General features: G+C 51.8%; 1 protein-coding gene across 1 annotated transcript in view; it reads right to left on the bottom strand.

The window, feature by feature from the left end:
* The window catches only part of clmn (calmin), a 149,390-nt gene extending 129,484 nt beyond the window's left edge, over nt 1-19,906 (bottom strand). The window contains exons 1-9 of the mRNA XM_033026453.1: nt 19,699-19,906; nt 10,928-10,995; nt 7,963-8,058; nt 7,351-7,431; nt 7,017-7,109; nt 5,921-6,090; nt 5,576-5,772; nt 5,206-5,306; nt 108-275 (exon numbers count right to left, since the gene is read on the bottom strand). Coding sequence (XP_032882344.1) covers nt 108-275; nt 5,206-5,306; nt 5,576-5,772; nt 5,921-6,090; nt 7,017-7,109; nt 7,351-7,431; nt 7,963-8,058; nt 10,928-10,995; nt 19,699-19,723 — 999 coding nt within the window. The 5' untranslated portion in view covers nt 19,724-19,906. The remainder of the gene's footprint in view (nt 1-107; nt 276-5,205; nt 5,307-5,575; nt 5,773-5,920; nt 6,091-7,016; nt 7,110-7,350; nt 7,432-7,962; nt 8,059-10,927; nt 10,996-19,698) is intronic.
* Between the last annotated feature and the right edge of the window lie 749 nt (nt 19,907-20,655).

Raw genomic sequence — 20,655 nt, 5'->3', positions numbered from 1 at the left:
CCTCCCCCACCCTCACCTCACTCCCACTCTCACCCCACTCCTTCCCCACCCCCACCCTCACCCCTGCCCAGGCCCTGCGGTAGACCCGGCCCGTTCCGCCATCTTACCTGGTGCTTGGCCAACAATTGCTGGGGGCTGCCCTGGTCCTGGAGGAAGGACACTGCTCCCTCGATGCAGCCTTCCATCTCTCTCCGTGCGTCTTCAAAATCCTGCCTGACGTTGGCCTGCACCTCAGGGTGCTCCCTGCCCTCTGCCCAGGGGGCACCCAACGCCTCCTAACAGAAGAGAGAGAGAGACGTCACACAGAGTCAGAGTCCCACGGTCAGAATCCCACCCGCACCGCTCCTCCTTCTCCCCGCTCCCCTCCAGCAGAAACATAAACAAATAGGTGTAGGAGGAGGCCATTCAGCCTTTCAAGCTAGCACCACCATTCAATGTGATCATGGCTGATCATCCAAAATCCATTTCTGCTTTCACCCCATATCCCATGATTCCATTAGCCCTAAGAGCTAAATCGAACTCTCTCTAGAATACATCCAGTGACTTGGCCTCCGCTGCCTTCTGTGGCAGAGAATTCCACAGATTCACAACTCTGGGTGAAAAAGTTTTTTCTCATCTCAGTCTTAAATGGCCTACCCCTTATTCTAAAACTAAGTCAGGGCTGCCAACTCTAACGCTTTGAGCGCGAGACTCACGCCCTCAAGCAAACTCTCACGCCCTCACGCTGATCAGAAATTTCTCACGCTCAGTGGTGAGAAATTCTGTGATCACCGAAAATTTCAAAACTCGGATAAACTGCATGGTCCGCGGGTGTTGGAGAGCCGGGGCTGCGGGAGGGATGGGAGCAGAACCAGCAGCGGGAACAGATGCGGGGAGCTGGGACTTGCGAGTGTTAGCGGCGGCGCTGTCGAGTGTTTGCGGGGCTGACGCTGCAGCTCCGGCCATGGAGCACTCCGGAGGCAAGAGTCCCGGCCCGTCGGAAGCGTTGCACCGCTGCCGCGAGAGTCTGTGCCGAAGGGACAGACTCAAAGGGAGGTGGAGAGAGAGAGAGGGGATGGAGACAGGGAGACAATGGGGAGAGAGAGGGGGGTGAGAGGGGAGAGACAGGGGGCGTGAATGGAGAGAGGGAGAGGGGGGAAGAGAGAGAGGGAAGAGGGGGTGGAGAGGGTAGGAGAGAATGGGAGAGAGAGGGGTGGTAAAAGAGAGAGAGAGATGGGGGGGCAAAGAAAGAGGAGAGAGACAGAGGAGAAAGAGAGCCGGGGGGAGAGTGAGGTGGGAGGGAGAAATGGGGGAGAGACAGAGATAGAGGGGAGAGTGTGGAGAGATAGAGAGGGGGGAAGAGAGGAAGATAGAGAGAAGAGGGGGAGAGAAAAGAGAGAGTTAGGGGAAAGAGATAAGAGCGGGGGAGAGAGAGAGGAGGGGGAGGAGGTTAGGGGGGGGAGAGGTTTCCTCCGGGCGTGGTGCTCTGCCCGCGGGAGGGTCGGGGAGCGTGAGGGGGAAGAGAGGGGGAGGAAAGAGAGGGGAGAGAAAGGGAGGTAGAGGGAGAGGGGGATAGAGAGGCAGGGCTGCCAACTCCCATGCATTGAGCGTGAGAATCACGCATTTCACCAAATTCTCACGCTGATCACAAATTTCTCTCGCTCTGTTGTGAGAAATTATGTGATCAACGAAAATTTCAAAACTCATATCAACTGCAATGGCCGCGGGTGTTGGAAGCAGAAGCAGCGGCGGGGACAGATGCGGACGGGGAGCGGGGCTGGCGAGTGTTTGCCGGGCTGGCGAGTCGCTCACTGCAGCTCCGGCCATGGAGCAGCCTCAGTGCAAGAGTCCCGGGCCGTCGGAGGCGTCGACGCGTTGCGCCGCTGCCGTGAGAGTCTCTGTGCCGAATTCGCCCAGGTGACCGGCATGGATCAGGCTGCGGCTCGGTGCATCCTGGAGGACAACCAGTGGCTGCTGGAAGTAAGTACCAAGCACTGGGTAGATACGGTGGAAGATAGTGGACTTCAAATGGGGGTGGTTGGTGAAAGCATCCTGCTTGCCTGCTAGATTTTCACTTACTGTAACTGCAGGAAAAATGTTCCCGATGTTGGGGGCGTTCAGAACCATGGGTCACAGTTTAAGAATAAAGGGGGGGCCAGTTAGGACTGAGATGAGAACAAACTTTCTTCACGCAGAGTTGTGAATCTGTGGAATTCTCTGCCACAGAAGGCAGCGCAGGCCAATTCACTGGATGTTTTCAAGAGAGAGTTACATTTAGTTCTTGGGGCTAACGACATCAAGGGATATGGGGGAAATACAGGAAAGAGGTACTGATTTTAGATGAATAGCCATGATCATATTGAATGGCAGTGCTGGCTCGAAGGGCCGATGGCCTATTCCTGCACCATGCCCATGCTAACCAAGTTGGCATACTGTGCTCATCCCATTGGCTTGCAGTTGGCCCATATCCCTCTAAAATTCCTTCCTATCCATTTATCTGTCCAAATGTATTTTAAAACTGGTAATTGTGCATATTAGGCCCATCTCCTTGTGTTACATAGAAAATAGGTGCAGGAGTAGGCCATTCGGCCCTTCGAGCCTGCACCGCCATTCAATATGATCATGGCTGATCATCCAACTCAGTATCCTGTACCTGCCTTCTCTCCATATCCCCTGATCCCTTTAGCCATAAGGGCCACATCTAACTCCCTGTTAAATATAGTCAATGAACTGGCCTCAACTACTTTCTGTGGCAGAGAATTCCACAGATTCACCACTCTCTGTGTGAATTTATTTTTCCCATCTCTGTCCTAAAAGACTTCCCCCTTATCCTTAAACTGTGACCCCTTGTTCTGGACTTCCCCAACATCGGGAACAATCTTCCTGCATCTAGCCTATCCAACACCTTAAGATTTTTGTAAGATCCCCCCTCAATCTTATAAATTCTAGCGAGTACAAGCCGAGTCTATCCAGTCTTTCTTCATATGAAAGTCGTGCCATCCCAGGAATCAGTCTGGTGAACCTTCTCTGTACTCCCTCTATGGCAAGAATGTCTTTCCTCAGATTAGGAGACCAAAACTGCACGCAATACTCCAGGAATGGTCTCACCAAGACCCTGTACATCTGCAGTAGAACCTCCCTACTCCTATACTCAAATCCTTTTGCTATGAATGCTAATATACCATTCGCTTTTTTCACTGCCTGTGTTGTTGCCTATTTAAGCATTTGCCGAAATGTCTTGTGGCATCACTGAATCGCTGGTAACCGATCCCCGGAGCTCAGGCCCTCAACTCCTGGCATCATCCCTGTAGATCAGTGGTCGGCAGCCTACGGCCCCCGGGCCAAATGCGGCCCATAACCCAAAATCATACGGCCCGCAGGCGGATTTTTTCCCCCATAATCATCCAGCCCGCCGATCGCCCCGAGCAGCGGCCGAGCACCGAGCTCTGGTTGTACCGCATCCTGCGCAAAGCCACCGGCACGGCCGCGCACCTTCTGTGAACACGTTTAAGAAAGAACTGCAGATGCTGGAAAAACCGAAGGTAGGAGAAACTCAGCGGGTGAAATATACAAGGATTGCACGAGGCTGCCTCACCCGCTGAGTTTCTCCAGCATTTTTGTCTACCTTCTGTGAATACGTGATTAGATGCCTGACATCCGGGGCGGGATCCATGTGTACACTTGATAGATGTGACCAAAACTGAACACAGCTCACCAAGAGCTGCCTCACCAACGTCTTGCACAACTGCAACATAACCTCAACTATAATACTCTATGTGTAGGAAAGAACTTCAGATTCTGGTTTAAATCGAAGATAGACACAAAATGCTGGCGTAACTAAATTTCTGAAGAAGGGTCTCGACTTGAAGATGCTGCCTGTCCCGCTGAGTTACTCCAGTTTTTTGTGTCTACTATAATACTCTGTAATAGATAGAGAATTACAGAGTATATAATCTTCTATAATAACTGATGAAGGCCAATGCGCTGAAAGCCTTTTTGACCACCTTGTCCACCTGTGACTCCACTTACAAGGAACGATGTACCTGCTCTCCTAGATCCCTCTGCTCTACCTAGTCGGTGCGAGTCGGCTGCCCTCCCAGCAGCGTGCTCGTTATTTCTATTTTTTTTGTGCTTTTTTTATTGTGTCCAAATGTTTGTTTTAATGTTTCTCGGTGTGTCTTGTGTTGGGGGTGGTGAGGGGGGTAAAGAGGGAAAACGCCTTTGGTCGTCTCCTCCACGGAGAGGAGACTTTTTCCATGTCACCTCCCTCGCGGCCTAACACCATGGATCGGTGCGGCCTTTCCCGAAGTCGGGCCCGGAGTTTCAGCAGCAGGCGGAGCGTGGACTTTTCATCGCGGAGCGGGCGAGCCTTTGCTGGGGTCGCCAGAAGGGAGTGCTCTGATCGCTGGCCTGCGGAGCTGGTCTGCGGAGCTACTAGCCGTGGGCGCGGCGTGGACTTGCCATCCGGAGCGGGATCCCTTGCCGGGGACAGCCAGAGAAGAGCTCCGACCGCCAGCCTACAACATCCTGAAGCCCCAGTCTCCCGTAAGAAAGTGTCGATTCTGGTCCTCCAGTGTGTTCGACCATCCCGATGAGAGGGCCTGTACATCGGGCCGTCCGTAGCGGCGACTGCGGAGGTTTATGGCCCCGACCACGGGTGAACAAGGAGGAGGACTGACTGAACTTTGTTGCCTTCCACCACAGAGAAGAATGCTGTGGTGGATGTTTGTGTTTAATCTTATTGTGTGTTCTTTTTTAATTCATTTCACTGCACTTATGTGTGTATGTGACGAATAAAATTGACTATTGACAACACTACCCAGGTCCCTGCCATTCACAATGAAGGTCCTGCTCTCGTTAGATTTACTGACCAAAACAGAACACAATACTCTGAGTGCAGCCTCACCATGTCTTGTACAACTGAGACATAACCTTTACACTTGTGAACCTGACTGATGAAGGGCAGCTGTGTGAATGCTGCCATTTGCTGCAGGGTTCTTGTAGATTTGTCTCGTACAGCCTACAGACCAGGCCCTTGAAGGTGACTGACCAGACCCAGTCTGACCCTGGACATTCCAGCTGCCGCATTCTGTGGGGGACCAGGGCCAAGATCACAGCCAGACCTGGCCACACGCTGGAGTTTGATGCAGCACGGACACTGGCCCTTCAGCCCACCCCTCCCTGCTGACCCATTGACAGAGGCTGAAGCTGGGGTGGCCCCTCTACCTCGGTGACGTGCACGCCCGCGGGCAGCTGCCTGGAGAGGCCCAGGAACTGGGACACATACGTCATGATGGACTTCTCATCCGGATTCTCAACGGTAAGGTCTGTGGAAGGAGAGCACCAGGTCAGTGATAGACCCCAGTATCACCCACTGCAAGCATACCCCCCCCCCCCCCCACACCCCATCCACTCCCTCCCACCGCACCGACTCCCCTCCCCCCACCCACGCTACCCCACCCCACCCACTCATCGCCATCTCATCCATTCCCCCCACCCCCACCCCAAGCATACCCACCCACTCCCCCAACCCAAATATACCCATCACCCCACCCACTCGCCCCGACCCTTGCCCCCCCCCCCCCCCCCCCCTCACCGTGGGGCTCGAGCAGCCGGGGGATGCCGAGGATGTTCTCTGCGGTGGTGAAGATGATGTTGAGGGTGTGGGTGGGGGAGGAGGGCTGGAGCTGGGTGGGGGGAAGCACCCCAGGGTGCAGACTGTTCATCAGCGCCGCAAACGCTCGCCCGTCCCGCCAGCTCACGCCAAAGTCACGGATGGGCACCGGCGTCCCCCTGTAACACACGGAGCACCGTCACGCCAGGAACACGGAACATGCCTCATGCACGGCCTGGTACAAAGAACATGGCTCCAGCACACGGCTCACGCATCGCTGGTACATGGAACACGGCCCGCTCCCTGACCCCCCACCCCCTCCATTACCTGGCCTTGTCCTGGGCCCAGTGGAGCAGGGCCTGTCGGGTCGAGCCCCCCCACTGCCACTGGAAACGGCCCCTCTTGAGTGGGGGGGTCCCCGTGGGGGAGGGGGTGACGTCAGGAACCAGATGCCTCTCGCTGGGGTCGCGAGGTAACCCCAGGGTCAGCCTCTCCATCTGTGGTGGCAAAACAGGCAGTCACGGAAATGTACCCCACAAACCAGCCCCACAAACCAGCCCTGACACTACCCCAAACCCCAGCCCCAAAACCTAGCCCTGACACAGTACCCCAGAACCCAGCCCCACAACTGTACCCCAAAACCCAGCCATGACACTGTACCCCAGAACCCAGCCATGACACTACCCCAAACCCCAGCTCTGACACTGCACCCCAAAACCCAGCACCACCTAAACGTAAATCTGAACTCATCAGTGATGAGAAAGCACCCTATGCGTTTATCTCTTCTCCACTCTCCCATCAAGCAAGAGGTGCAGAAGTATGAACATGCACACGGCCAGTTTCTTCCCAGCTCTTTAGTTTAGACTAGAGATACAGGGTGGAAACAGGCCCTTCGGCCCACTGAGTCCGTGCCGACCAGCGATTGCCATCCCCAGCACTATCCTACACACTCCTTACATATATACCAAGCCAATTAACCTACAAACCTGCACGTCTTTGGAGTGTGGGAGGAAACCGAAGCACCCGGAGAAAACCCACGCGGCCACAGGGAGAACGTGCAAACTCCGTACAGACAGCACCCGTAGTCGGGATCAAACCCGGGTCTCTGGCGCTGTGAGGCAGCAGCTCTACCGCTGCGCCACCGTGACGCCCTGTTAGCAAGCAACTAAACCAGCTCGAGGGCGGTCCTGAGCTACCATCTACCTCATTGGAGACCCTCGGACTATCTTTAATCGGGAACTTTACTGGAACTTATCTTGCACTGAATGTTATTCCCTTTATTCTGTATCTGTACACGGTGGACGGCTCGATTGTAATCTACAGTCTTTCTGCAACAAAAGCTTATGACTGTACCTTGCTACACGTGACAATAAACTAAACTAATCTGCGGTCGTTAGAGTGGGCTTGTGGGGTAGAGACCCACCTGGAAGTGAAGGATGATGGACCAGACCAGGCCCAGGATCACGGTGGGTTTCCCCGCCACCACATCCGGCACGTTGATGTTGACCAGCTTCACCTGTAACACCAAGGACAGTGGCCGTCACTGACCAGTCCTCCCCGACCCAGCCCAGCTTGTCCCAGCCCAGCCCAGCTTGTCCCTGCCCAGCCCAGCTTGTCCCAGCCCAGCTTATCTTGTCCCAGCCTAGCCCAGCCCAGCTTGACCCTGCCCAGCTTGACCCAGCCCAGCCCGCACCCCCTCCCGCCACGCCCCTCCCCCAGCCTGTCCATGGGCAGGGGCGACACCGTCAACAACTCACCGACTGAGTGGTCAGGAACCGTAGGGCCGTATCCACATTGCTCCTCCAGTGGGCGGGGTCATTCCGTTTCCTCTCATGGTCCTGACAGGAGACACAGCACCCTGGGGTCACCACACAGCACCCTGGGGTCACCACACACACCACCCTGGGGTCACCACACAGCACCCTGGGGTCACCACACACAGCACCCTGGGGTCACCACACAGCACCCTGGGGTCACCACACACAGCACCCTGGGGTCACCACACAGCACCCTGGGGTCACCACACAGCACCCTGGGGACACAGCACCCTGGGGTCACCACACAGCACCCTGGGGTCACCACACAGCACCCTGGGGTCACCACACACAGCACCCTGGGGTCACCACACAGCACCCTGGGGTCACCAAACGCACACTACAGCTCACCCCCACATCCTTTCCATCCTTCCCCCTCTCCCCTACATCCATTACCAGATAACACCCTGCCCCCCACCCCGTCCTCCCCCTCCCCACACGAGAGCAACACATATTCAATGTGGACACAAGGAACTGCAGATTCTTGGTAACTCGGGGTCAGGCAGCATCTGTGGAGGACACAGTTAGGTGATGAATGGCTCAGTGTTTGCTCACCAGCTGGTGTCCGGAGAGCACCTCCAGTAAATCCAGGAGCTGGTGTCCATCGCAGAGATCCTGGAACAGGTCGCGGACCACGGACGGAGTGGGGTGCTGGAGTGGACAAAGGCAACACTGTTACTCACTGCCCTGTGGCCAAAGTCGGCCCTCACTCGTCGACACGTTGTATAGGGCTCTGATGAGCACATCTGGAGTATTGTGTACAGTTTTGGTCTCCTAATTTGAGGAAGGATATCCTTGTGATTGAGGCAGTGCAGCGTAGGTTCACAAGATTGATCCCCGGGACTGTCATATGAGGAAAGATTGAAAAGACTAGGCTTGTATTCACTGGAGTTTAGAAGGATGAGGGGGTATCTTATAGAAACATAAAATTATAAAAGGACTGGCCAAGCTAGATGCAGGAAAAAATTTCCCAATGTTGGGCGAGTCCAGAACCAGGGGCCACAGTCTTAGAATAAAAGGGAGGTCATTTAAGCCTGAGGTGAGAAAAAACTTTTTCACCCAGAGAGTTGTGAATTTATGGAATTCCCTGCCACAGAGGGCAGTGGAGGCCAAGTCACTGGATGGATTTAAGAGAGTTAGATAGAGCTCATAGGGCTAGAGGAATCAAGGGATATGGGGAGAAGGCAGGCACGGGTTATTGATTGGGGACGATCAGCCATAATCACAATGAATGGCGGTGCTGGCTCGAAGGGCCGAATGGCCTCCTCCTGCACCTATTTTCTATGACACCACCGTATCACAGACATTGACGAGACATTGGATAGGCTGGGAATGAATAGGGTGGTGAATGTGGAATTCATTGCCACAGACGGCTGTGGAGGCCAAGTCAATGGATATATTTAAGGCAGAGACAGGTAGGTTCTTGATTAGTATGGGTGTCAGGGGTTATGGGGAAAGGCAGGAGAATGGGGATAGGAGGGAGAGATAGATCAGCCATAATTGAATGGCGTAGTAGACTTGATGGGCCGAATGGCCTAATTCTGCTCCTGTCACTAATGAACTTGTTTCTTTGGAGCGATAGAGGCTGCACAACGACCTTATTATAGGGACACCAAGCACGCAAACAAACCCTTCAGCCCAACTCATCCGTGCTGCCCCATCTACACTAGCCCCACCTGCCCGAGTTTGGCCCACACTCCTCTAAACCTTTCCTGTCCATGTGCCTGTACAAGTGACAGGAGGAACTGCTTCCTCTGGCTGCTTGCTCCATGTGCCCACCACCTGACTGAGATGTACAAGACCACGAGGGGTACAAGTCGTTGGTGAGACGACGCTTGGAGCACTGTGTGCAGTTCTGGTCACCCAGCCACAGGAACGATGTCAGTAAGTTGGAAAAGGGTGCAGAGAAGATTCACCAGGATGTCACCTGGGCTTGCAGGCTTCAGTTATCAGCAGAGGTTGGACAGGCCTGGGACTTTTTGCCCTGGACCGCAGGAGTCTGAGGGGGTGACCTTACAGAGATTTATAAGTTCACTAGACCGTCACACGGGAAGCCTCGTCCCCCAACGAAACCCGTTCCCCAACACAATATTCCACCACTCACCCATAGCCCCCACGGGAGGCACGGTTCCCCAACTGAACCCGTTCCTGAATACAAGATTCCAGCACTCCCCTGCCTGCCGCAGCAGTTCCAATTGCAACACCAATTGGCCCTCCCCCTCCTGTTGAAGCACGTGCTGCGATATCCCATTGAGGTGAAAAATTCAGAGTGTTCCTGTCTTGCAACTTTGTATTGAAGTGTGTTGGAAGCTGGCAGGGAGGATTTTAACAGTAAAAATTGTGTTAAATTTGGCTTTTTTAAAGCTTTAATCATCAATAACGTGATAGCATGAAATCAGAAGGGAACCTGATTACGGCGTGGAGGGGAAAATGTGAGTTAGAATATGTTAAAAAAATTAAGCGCCAACGCGTAGCGTTTTGAGGAAGATACAAAACATACATACACGTACACACACACATACAAGATGAGACTTTTAGTAGACACATAGATAGACCGACAGACAGATAGATAGATAAGTGATAGGAGCAGAGTTAGGCCATTTAGCCAATCAAGTCTACTCTGCCATTCAATCATTCAAAAACTTTATGAAACCATGAGCAGCATAGGTTAGGTGTATGCTTACAATCTTTATCCCAGGGTAGAGGAGTTTAGAACTAGAGGGTATAGGTTTAATGTGTGAGGAGAAAGATTTAAAATAGAGCGCTGGGGACATTTTCTTCACTCGGGGAGGTGGGTATGTGTAAGGAGCGGCCAGAGGAAGCTGTACAGCTGGGTACAACGGTGACATTAAAAAGACACAGACGGGAACGTGGATAGGAAAGGTTTACAGGGATATGGGCCAAACGCGGGCAGGGGGGGCTAGCTCAGTTATAGTACTTGGTTAGTGATGATGAGTTGGGCCGAAGGGCCTGGTGCTGTGTGGCCGTGTCTCATTGTCAAGGGTGTGAGATCTGAAGTGTATGGTCTGCTACTTTATAAGTCACAAGTACCGAGGTACAGATAAATTAATTGTTATATACAGTTCAGTACGTATCACTCTACAGAAGCACTGATACATCTCAGATGAGCATCTCAGACACAGTACAAGTGTAGAGCACTAGTACACACAGTACACTGAGCCGCCAGTCTGGCACCGTAAAGGGTGTGACATGTGGTTTTAAACCTGGTGCAGCCACAAAGAGGCTTGTGCCAGTAATGCCAGGCTTTGCCCGTACATTGGCTCTGGCGTTTGGGCAGATGGCGGGTTCCTGAGGCAGTGCAGGGACTCGCCATGTACCTGGGTGCCGTGTGCCAAAGGGCCGTGTACCAGAGTGCCAAAGGGCCGTGTACCAAAGGGCCGTGTGCCAAAGGCTCGTGTGCCAAAGTGCCGTGTGCCAGAGTGCCGTGTGCCAGAGTGTCGTGTGCCAGTGCCATGTACCAGAGTGTCATGTGCCATGTACTCAGATGTCTCAGCCCTACCTTTGCCAGCTGGGCGTTGATCCAGTTCGTGAAAATCCGTTTCTGCACCTGATCCTGATCCTGATCAACTGCAACACAAGATCAGCACAGTCAGAAGGGAGTGAGGGGAGGGGAGGGGGAGTGAAGGGAGGGGAGGGGGAGTGAGGGGAGGGGGAGTGAGGGGAGGGGAAGTGAGGGGAGGGGAAGTGCAGGGAAGGGGAGTGAGGTGAGGGGGAGAGAGGGGAAGGGGAGTGAGGTGAGGGGGAGAAAGGGGAGGGGGAGTGAGGAGAGGGGGAGTGAGGGGGGGGGAGGGGGAGCATAACTGCTGGCCATGCTCCATTACAACCGCCTCCATAGAAGTTGTAATTGTATCCGCATCTACAGCTTCCTCTGGCAGCTCGTTCCAGATACGGGCTGCTCTCTGAGTGAAAAGATTGCTGCTGAGGTCCCTCTTAAATCTCTCCCCTCTCACCTTAAGCACACCCCTTTAAAACCCCCGACTGTAAGACTGTGAGCGCTGAGTACAAGAGTCGGGAAGTCACGATGCAACTCTATAGGATGTTGGTGAGGCCACACGTGGGGTGTTGCATGCAGTTCTGGTCATGCTCATTCCAGGAAGGGTGTGCAGGTTTTGGAGAGGGTGTGGAGGAGGTTCATGATGCCTGGATTAGAGGGAATTACCTAGAGGTTGGACAGACTGGGATTGGTTTGGATTGATGGTCTTGGCATCATGTTCGGCATGGACATTGTGGGCCGAAGGGCCTGTTCTTGTGCTGTCCATGCCCCTCATGGTCTTGTACACCTTGGGCAGCACGGCAGCGCAGCAGTAGAGTTGCTGCCTCACAGCGCCAGAGACCAGGGTTCGACCCTGACTACGGGTGCTGTCTATACGGAGTTTGTACGTTCTTCCTGTGACCTGCGTGGGTTTTCTTCGGGTGCTCCGGTTTCCTCCCACACTCCAAAGACGTACAGGTTTGTAGGTTAATTCGCTTGGTGTAAATGTCAAAGCTGTCCCTAGTGTGGGATAGTGTTAGTGGACAGGGCGATTGCTGGTCGGTGCGGACTCGGCGGGCCTGTTTCTGCACTGTATCTCTAATCTAATCTAAACTAAATGTCGATAGGATCTGGTCTCAGCCTTCCCTTTCAAGAGAGAGCTAGATAGGGCTCTTAAAAATAGCGGAGTCAGGGGATATGGCGAGAAGGCAGGAACGGGGTACTGATTGGGGAAGATCAGCCATGATCACATTGAATGGCAATGCTGGCTCGAAGGGCCGAATGGCCTACTCCTGCACCTATTGTCTATTGTCTATTCCCACGCTGCTGAGGAAGGTCCCAGCCCGTCCCTGGGTGTGAGGAGTGGGCTTCACCAGGACGGGGGGGGGGTTGTAACCACGGTGAGTCCCTGCGTCTAATACCAGGCTGTAAACAAGGCGTGTAATCATCAACAAGACAAGGATGGGGAACTAGGTCAGAGCACAAAGCCTCCACTGTTTATCAGTTCACGACAAGCCCTGTCACACCTCCCCTGGCCACGCACTCCACTACAGTGGGGCTGCCCCAGCACTGAGCAGTCTCCGCACACCAGGGAGACCTGCCTCAGCTTCCACTCGCTGGGGTTTAGAAGGATGAGGGGGGGCCCTCATTGAAACGTACCGAATAGTGAAAGGCCTGGATAGAGTGGATGTGGAGAGGATGTTTCCACTAGTGGGAGAGTCTAGGACCAGAGGTCATAGCCTCAGAATAAAAGGACGTTCCTTTAGAAAGATGAGGAGGAATTTCTTTAGTCAGAGGGTGGTGAATCTGAGGAATTCATTGCCACAGAAGGCTGTGGAGGCCAAATCAATGGTGGAGATTGACAGATTCTTGATTAGTTCGAGTGTCAGAGGTTATGGGGAAAAGACAGGAGAATGGGGTTAGGAGGGAGAGATAGATCAGCCATGATTGAATGGCGGAATAGAATTGATGGGCCGAGTGGCGTAAATTCTGCTTCTAGAACTTATGAACTCAGCACTGGGCAGCCTCCGTACACCATGGAAACCTCCTGCCTCGCCTACACTCCAGCACCCACTCCCTCTGCTTATAGCATGGAACCAACTTGCCCACACTGGACAAGATGTCCCATCCACACTAGTCCAACCTGCCTGTGTTTGGTCCATATCCATCTAAACCTGCCCTATCCATTAACCTGTCTAAATGTTATTCCTTCTTCTCCCCGCTCCCGTCCGGCAGAAGGTACAAAAGCTTGAAAGCGCGCACCACCAGACTCAGGAACAGCTTCTTCCCTTCTGTTATCAGGCTTCTGAACGGTCCTTCCATAAGCTAGGGCACTGTCCGATTCACCTCTACCCCATTGTGGCCATTGAACTTTGTCTGTGGAACTGATGCGCTACAATGCTGAGAACTATATTCTGCATTCTGTATCTTCCCCTTTGCTCTACCTGTTGTACTGGAGTTTAACTTGATTGTATTTATGTGTAGTATTGTCTGATTTGTTTCAAAGTATAATATTGTCTGATTTGTTACAAAGCTTTTCACTGCACCTGGTACAGGTGGCAGTAATAAACCTTTGATGGTCAGCATGGATGTGATGGGCCAAAGGGCCTGGTTGTGTGCATTGATTGTACCGAGGGGGGCCGTGGTTGGGCTGGAACTGCCCCAGAGAGCCGCGAGCTCTTAAAGATAGCGGAGTCAGGGGATATGGGGAGAAGGCAGAAACGGGGTACTGATTGTGAAAGATCAGCCATGATCACATTAAATGGCGGTGCTGGCTCGAAGGGCCGAATGGCCTACTCCTGCACCTATAGTCTATTGTCTATTGAGCTGCTCCCAACCCAGTGACTAACACGATCGGCATCTTCTCAGACTCAAACGTGAGACGCGCCCACACACACAGAACCTCAAACCACTCTCTGTCCTAGGCACCGTGAGCAGGGAGGGAAGGCTTTCCACTGCAGCTTTCATCCAGGTTGTATGGCAGACTGCAGAGAAACAGGATTTACCTGTATCGTTGCCTGCTCTGCACTGAAACCACCCATCATTATCACAGAGGCTGGGACTGGGGCTCACTGAAGATCACAATATTTAACTCCTTTATCCTAAGGCTCTTGGAACAGAAGACTCTCGCCAATTTACTGGGTGAATTTAAAAGAGAGTTAGGGCCTGCCCCACTTGGGCGTCATTTAGGTTCTTTAGTAACTTGTCAGTTTCTTTGTTGAACTAAATTAAGGCGCATGTTGCAATCAAAAGCGCTTGAACAATTGGTTGGGAAGAAAGCCAAACTGTAAGAAAGAATGACTGATGCGTGACTGTCGTGCAAAAATCGTCCAGCAGTACGACAGTCGCGCGCCAAGTGCTCTTGAGTGCCCTGCTTCTTTTGGGAGCCATTTACGATGTCGTTCGTACTTAGTCCGATCTCCGTGGCAAGGATTTTCACAGTGAAAATTTTTCAAAACTACGCACGCTTTATACCCGGGTGGTCACGTGGTGCGGCACTAGAATGGCGCGCCGACGGCGTAGGGGCGGCGCATGGTTACGCACGGTGACGCATAATAAATTAGCATTGGCAATGTTCGTGCGTCACCGTGCGTAACCATACGTCACCACGCGCTACATGTACGCCGTCAGTACGTCAGCGTGCGCAAGGGATACGTCACGCAAGAGGCACGCGAGGATTTTGAGCCTCACAAAATCCTGGGGCGCCGCGCGTTACCCCGTGTCACTACATCTCACCACGCGCCGTGCGTGGATCACGGCGCGCCAAACAATTTTTAGGATGTCGCGTAAATGATGCGCAAATTACACCCAAGTGGGATAGGCCCTTTAAATAGAGCTTAGCGGCTAGCGGAATCAAGGGATATGGGGAGAAAGGCACGGTCTCCTGATTGTGGATGATTAGCCATGATCACAATGAATGGTGGTGCTGGCTCGAAGGGCCTCCTCCTGCACCTATTGTCTATGTTTCTATTCTCTATTCCAAAACACTTTCCCCTTTGACCCCCATTAAAACTCCCTCCTCTCACCTTGAACCTGTTCTCACCTTGTTCCACGATTCCCCCCTCTCCAAGGACAAAAGGTCTTGACTATCTGCCCTCCGAATTCCTTCTTTATATTCTTTCCTTCTCCCATCATATTCCATTTGATTTTAGTTTCCTAAAAAAGCTTCAATATGTTTGTTTCTCTTTGACTGAAGTTACAACATTGTTTCCCATCCAAGGTCCCCTAACCTTGTCGTCCTTATCTTTCAACTTCACAAGAACATGCTGGTCCTGAACTCCAATCACTGCCTTTAAACAACCTCAACACAACAAGTGTGGATTTACAGCCAGGCTGACTATGCCAAGCTACTTTCTCCAGCGTCACTCTGTGTCTGACCCCAGGAGTGTGTGTTGGGACTGTGCAGAGGGAGGGAGTTTCCCTGTGTCTGAGCCTGGTGGTGTAGTGGACACCTGCCCCAAGCACACAAAGGAGAGAAATGCGGAGAGCTACAGAGCAGCTAATAAACTGGGAAGCTGTGAGTCACTGCAGAGCTAGGGGCTAAGTAATCAGCGTTGCCTGCCTGAGATATTTTGTCCTAACTAGCCAAGTCTGTGCGGCTGCTGCCTGTTTACTTACGTTGCCAATGGCAACAAAACATACATGCGAGTGCAGAGGGGTGCACTGTGTTTTACTTCCGTGTCTCTGCAGGGTACTCAGGGGGAACTGTGTGTTACCGCACGATATCTGTCACTTTCATACTCGGACTTTACTCCTTTGAGCGCAGGAGGCAGAGGGGTGATCTTATAGAGGTGTATAACATCATGAGTGGGATGGGATAAGGTGAATGAACAGAATCTTTTACCCAGAGTAGGAGAATTCAGAGCCAGGTTTCAGGTGAGAGGGAGAGAGAATCAATAGGAACCTGAGGGGTAACTTTTTAACGCAAACATTGTTATGTATATGGAACGAGCTGCTGGAGGAGGTAGTTGAGGCAGGTACGATCGGATCATGACATTTACAAAACACTTGGACAGGTACGTGAATAGGACAGGTTTAGATGGGCCAAATGCATGTATCTACAAGTGTAGGAAGAAACTGCGGATGCTGGTTTAAACCGAAGATAGACTCAAAGAGTTGGAGTTTTACTCCAGCTTTTTATGTCCATCTACAAGTGTAGAAGGGGCATGTTGGCCGGCGTGGGCAAGTTGGGCAGGTGGGCCTGTTTCCACACTGTATGACTCTGGGACTATATTTGAATCCTGAATCCCATGCACATCTTTCAAAATCAAAATAGAACGAAGGAACTGCAGATGTTGGTTTACAAAAAAAGATACAAAGAGCTGGAGTAACACGGTGGGTCAGGCAGCATCTGCGGAGAACGTGGATGGATGATATTCCTGTTCTTTCAGGTGATATTCCCGACTTCAGTCTGAGTTACCCCAGCACTTTGTGCCTTTTTTTTTAATGTTTCCCAAATTCAGAACCTGTTGCCACAATTGCATTCACAACCCTCTGCACTCGCATGTATGTTTTGTTACTTTAGTTTGGTTTAGAGATACAGCTCTTTGGTCCACTGAGTCCACGCTTGCCAGCGATCACCCGTTCACACTAGTTCTATGTTATTCCACTTTCTCATCCACTCCCTGCACCAGAGACAATTTACAGAAGCCAATTAACCTACAAACCCGCATGTCTCTGGGATGTGAGAGGAATCCGGAGCACCCGGAGAAAGCCCACGCGGTCACACGGTGAACTTGCAAACTCAACACACAGACAGCAGTCAGGATCATACCTGGGTCTCTGGCGCAGTGTGGCAGCAGCTCTACCAGCTGAGCCTCTGTGCCACCCTCTGTGAGTTTAGTCCTGCGCTTTAGAGTTATAGAGTGATACAGTGTGGAAACAGGCCCTTCAGCCCAACTGGTCCACACCGGCCAACATCTCCCATCTACACTAGTCCCACCTGCCTGCATTTGGCCCATATCTCTGTCCTATCCATATACCTGTCTAACTGTTTCTTAAACATTGGGATCGTCCCAGCCTCAATTACCTCCACTGCAGCTCGTTCCATACACCCACCACCCTATGTGTGAAAAAGTTACCCCTCAGATTCCTATTAAATCTTTTTCCCTTCACCTTAAATTCTGGAGCTAACTGCATCTGGGACAAGCTACCAGAGAAAGCTGAAGTAAGCGGAAAAAATTGCAACTTTCAAAGGTCATGTTGACATATATGTATGTGGGACAGGTTTAGAGGGCCAACGGCAAAATGCAGGCAAATGTGACTAGCTCAGAATGTCACCGCCTTAGAAGGGCCATCTGGGCAGCATGGCCAAGATGGACTGAAGGGCCTGTTTCTGTGCTGTTCACCTCTATAGTCATAGTCACACAACACGGAAACAGGCCTTTCGGCCCATGCTCTTGGTTCTTGGTCCTACAAAATATTCCAAATGGAATTTAAATAGGAAGTGGCGGAGGGTGGACTTAAGCAAAAAAGGATTCTTGGAGAAGAATAGCTACCTTAAATTTAATTGTGTCTGGTTGAGTAACTATGGTAGGGTGAAGACTATTCCATGCTTTAATTGTGGGGGGGGGAGAATGAATTGCTGTACACATCTGTCTTGGTAGCTGGTATCTCAAATTGACCAAGATGCCCCATCTACACTCATTCCACCTGCCCACATTTGGCCCATGGGGCAACGGTGACCCTCAGACTATCTTTGATCAGACTTTGCTGGCTTTATCGAGCACTAAATGTCATTTCCTTATCATGTATCTGTCCACTGTGAATGGCTCGATTGTAATCATGTATTGTCTTTCCACTGACTGGTTAGCACGCAACAGAAGCTTTTCACTGTACCTCAGTACACATGACAATAAACTACACTAAGCCAAGGTAAATATCTCTCTAAACCTTTCCTACTCATGTGCCTGTCGCAATGTCTTGTGAGTGTTGTTATCATACTTGCCTCTAGGATTCTTTCAGTTTTGCTTTGTAAATTACAACATGCACAAACCAGTTCAATGAAAGTGCTCAGCAAATGGCCAGGTGAAGCAGGTAATTTGAAGCCTTGTCCCCCCCTCCCTCCCGCTTACCCACACATACCCACTAACACACCTTGAGCCAGAGCTCTCCCCCACCCTCTGCCAAGTCTCCCCACAGCCTGTCACTGAGAAATGAAAGGTGCGGCCCGCCGCTGTGCTATTTGGGAACTTCCGAAGGAGGGGTGAGGTTTATCCAGCCTTTATCAGAGTGAGCGAGGCACGCCTAACTAACACAACAAACTGTGTGTGTGTTAACTCCCTCCCCCCTCCCTCCCTCGCCGTGAATCAGTCTGCTACAATTAACTAGAAAACACAAAGTGCTGGAGTACCTCAGCAGGTTGGGCAGCATCTGTGGACAAACTGTTCCATGGAAGCATAGAAAAATAGGTGCAGGAGTAGGCCATTCGGCCCTTCGAGCCAGCACCGCAATTGAATTAATATGTTTATTGGCCAAGTATTCACATACAAGGAATTTGCCTTGGTGCTCCGCCCACAAGTGACAACATGACGTACAGTGACAGGAATGACACATAAAACATTAAACATTAATAATAAAACATTCTTGATTAAACATGTGGATTCAATAAAATACCCCAGCAAAAGGAGGCTACAGATTTTTGGTTATTGAGTAGAGCTACTACTCGTGGAAAAAAAGCTGTTTTTATATGATTGATTCATGGCTGATCATCTAAAATCTGTACCCCGTTCCAGCTTTTTCCCCATATCCATTTTCCTTTAGCCCTAAGAGCTAAATCTAACTCTCTCTTGAAAACATCCAGTGAATTGGCCTCCACTGCCTTCTGTGGCAGAGAATTCCACAGATTCACAACTCTCTGTGTGGAAAAGCGATTCACACACCACCCTCTTTGTGAAAACGTTGCCTTTCAGGTTCTTGATTCCTTTTCCCTGGGTGAAATATTCATTCACCCTATCTATTCCCCTCATGGTTTTATAACTCCATAATCAATAAATTAATGAGAAAAAAAACAGCCGCGATGGAGGAACTGCAGATGCTGGAATGCTGAGCAAAGTACAAAGTGCTGGGGGAACTCAGCGGGTCGTGGAGGGAATGGACAGGGAACGTTTCGGGTCGAGACCCTTCTTCAAATCCCCTACAAATGCTGCCTGGTCCGTTAAGGTTATGAGTCCGCGCTGACCATCTATCGCCCATTCACACCGGTTCCATGCTATCCCACTTTCCCATGCACCCCCCACACCTTTTACAGAGGGCCAATTAACCGACACACCCTCACGTCTTTGGGGGGTGGGAGGAAACCGGAGCACCCGGAGGAAGCCCACGCGGTCACAGGGAGAAGGTGCAAACTCCACACAGGCAGCAGCCGAGGTCAGGCTCGAACCCGCGTCTCTGCCGCTCTTGTTTCGCTGCTGCACAGCCCCATGGCCGTATAAAGAGCTCCAACCCAAAATCATCTCCACCCCCCTCCTCATCCTGGCGACATTGTTTGTTAGCACTAAGTTACTCCAGCATTTTGTGTCCACTCTCGGTGTAAACCAGCGTCTGCAGTTGCTTCATGCACCTACTCGTTAGAGTTGGATCTAGAGGTCTAAGACTCTTAAACAATAGGCACAGAGTGCTGGAGTAACCCAGCAGGTCGGGCAGCATCACCTATCCATGTTCTCCACAGATGCTGCCCGACCCGCTGAGTTACTCCAGCACTCTGTGTGTGTCTGGCTATGAGTGAGTGCGTTGACGGAATGAGGGGCAGGGAGCGGCGGGGTGGGCCGATCGGCCTCGGGGACAGCCCCCTGTCCTACCTTGGTGTCCGGCGGTCGCGGCCATCCCGGGTCCGGGGTCTGTGGACACCTGTACAGGGCGAGCAGAGACAGATCAGTCCCTCCCTCCCTCCCTGTGTCCGTCTACTCGCTATAGGATATTTGGTCCACACTGCGCCTGGTCCCAGCCCACAACACGTATTTACATAAACCTCAGTTAAACAAACTCTCTCAGCGTCCGCGCTCTCATTCTCATCTCAGGACCAACACAAACATCCCACAGAGAGAACCGCTCCTCCCCCTCTCAGCTCTCCCGCCCCCAGCCATCTCCCGCACCCTTCCCACTCTTTGTTCAAAGCCCATTTCACAAACTACCTTTATTTGTCATTTAAAATATATTCAAAACCGAAATGTAGATTACAGAACGCAGAAAGAATGAGGAAACACGGAACTGCAAGAAGAATAGTTTTGGCCCGAAACGTTACCTATTTCCTTCGCTCCATAGATGCTGCTGCACCCGCTGAGTTTATCCAGCATTTTTGTGTACCTACGGAACTGCAAGTGTTGGTTTACAGAAGAAGATACAAAGTGCTGGAGTAACTCAGTGGGTCAGGTCAGGCAGCATCTCTGGAGAATATGGGATAGGCGGCGTTTCTGGTCAAGACCCTTCAATGCAGGAACAGGCTCTTCAGCCCACAGAGGAGTCATGTTAATACCTGTCACAAAGGTACCAGACTGTGAAAAGAACATAGAACAGTACAGCAGAGGAACAGGCCCTTCGGCCCACAACCTCCATGCTGAACTTTGGATTTAGCTCTCAGGGCTAAAAGAATCAAGGGATATGGGGAAAAAGCAGGTACGGGGTACTGATTTTAGATGATCAGCCATGATCAGATTGAATGGCGGTGCTGGCTCGAGGGGCCGAATGGCCCAACTCCTGCACCTATTTTTCTATGTTTGCAAGTTAAACTAATCCCTGCCTGCACGTGATCCATATCC

Source organism: Amblyraja radiata, chromosome 9 (genome assembly GCF_010909765.2).
Source record: "Amblyraja radiata isolate CabotCenter1 chromosome 9, sAmbRad1.1.pri, whole genome shotgun sequence".
Taxonomy (NCBI): Eukaryota; Metazoa; Chordata; class Chondrichthyes; order Rajiformes; family Rajidae; genus Amblyraja; species Amblyraja radiata.
Note: the sequence above shows the minus strand (reverse complement) of the source record. Positions and strands in the feature narration are given on the sequence as shown.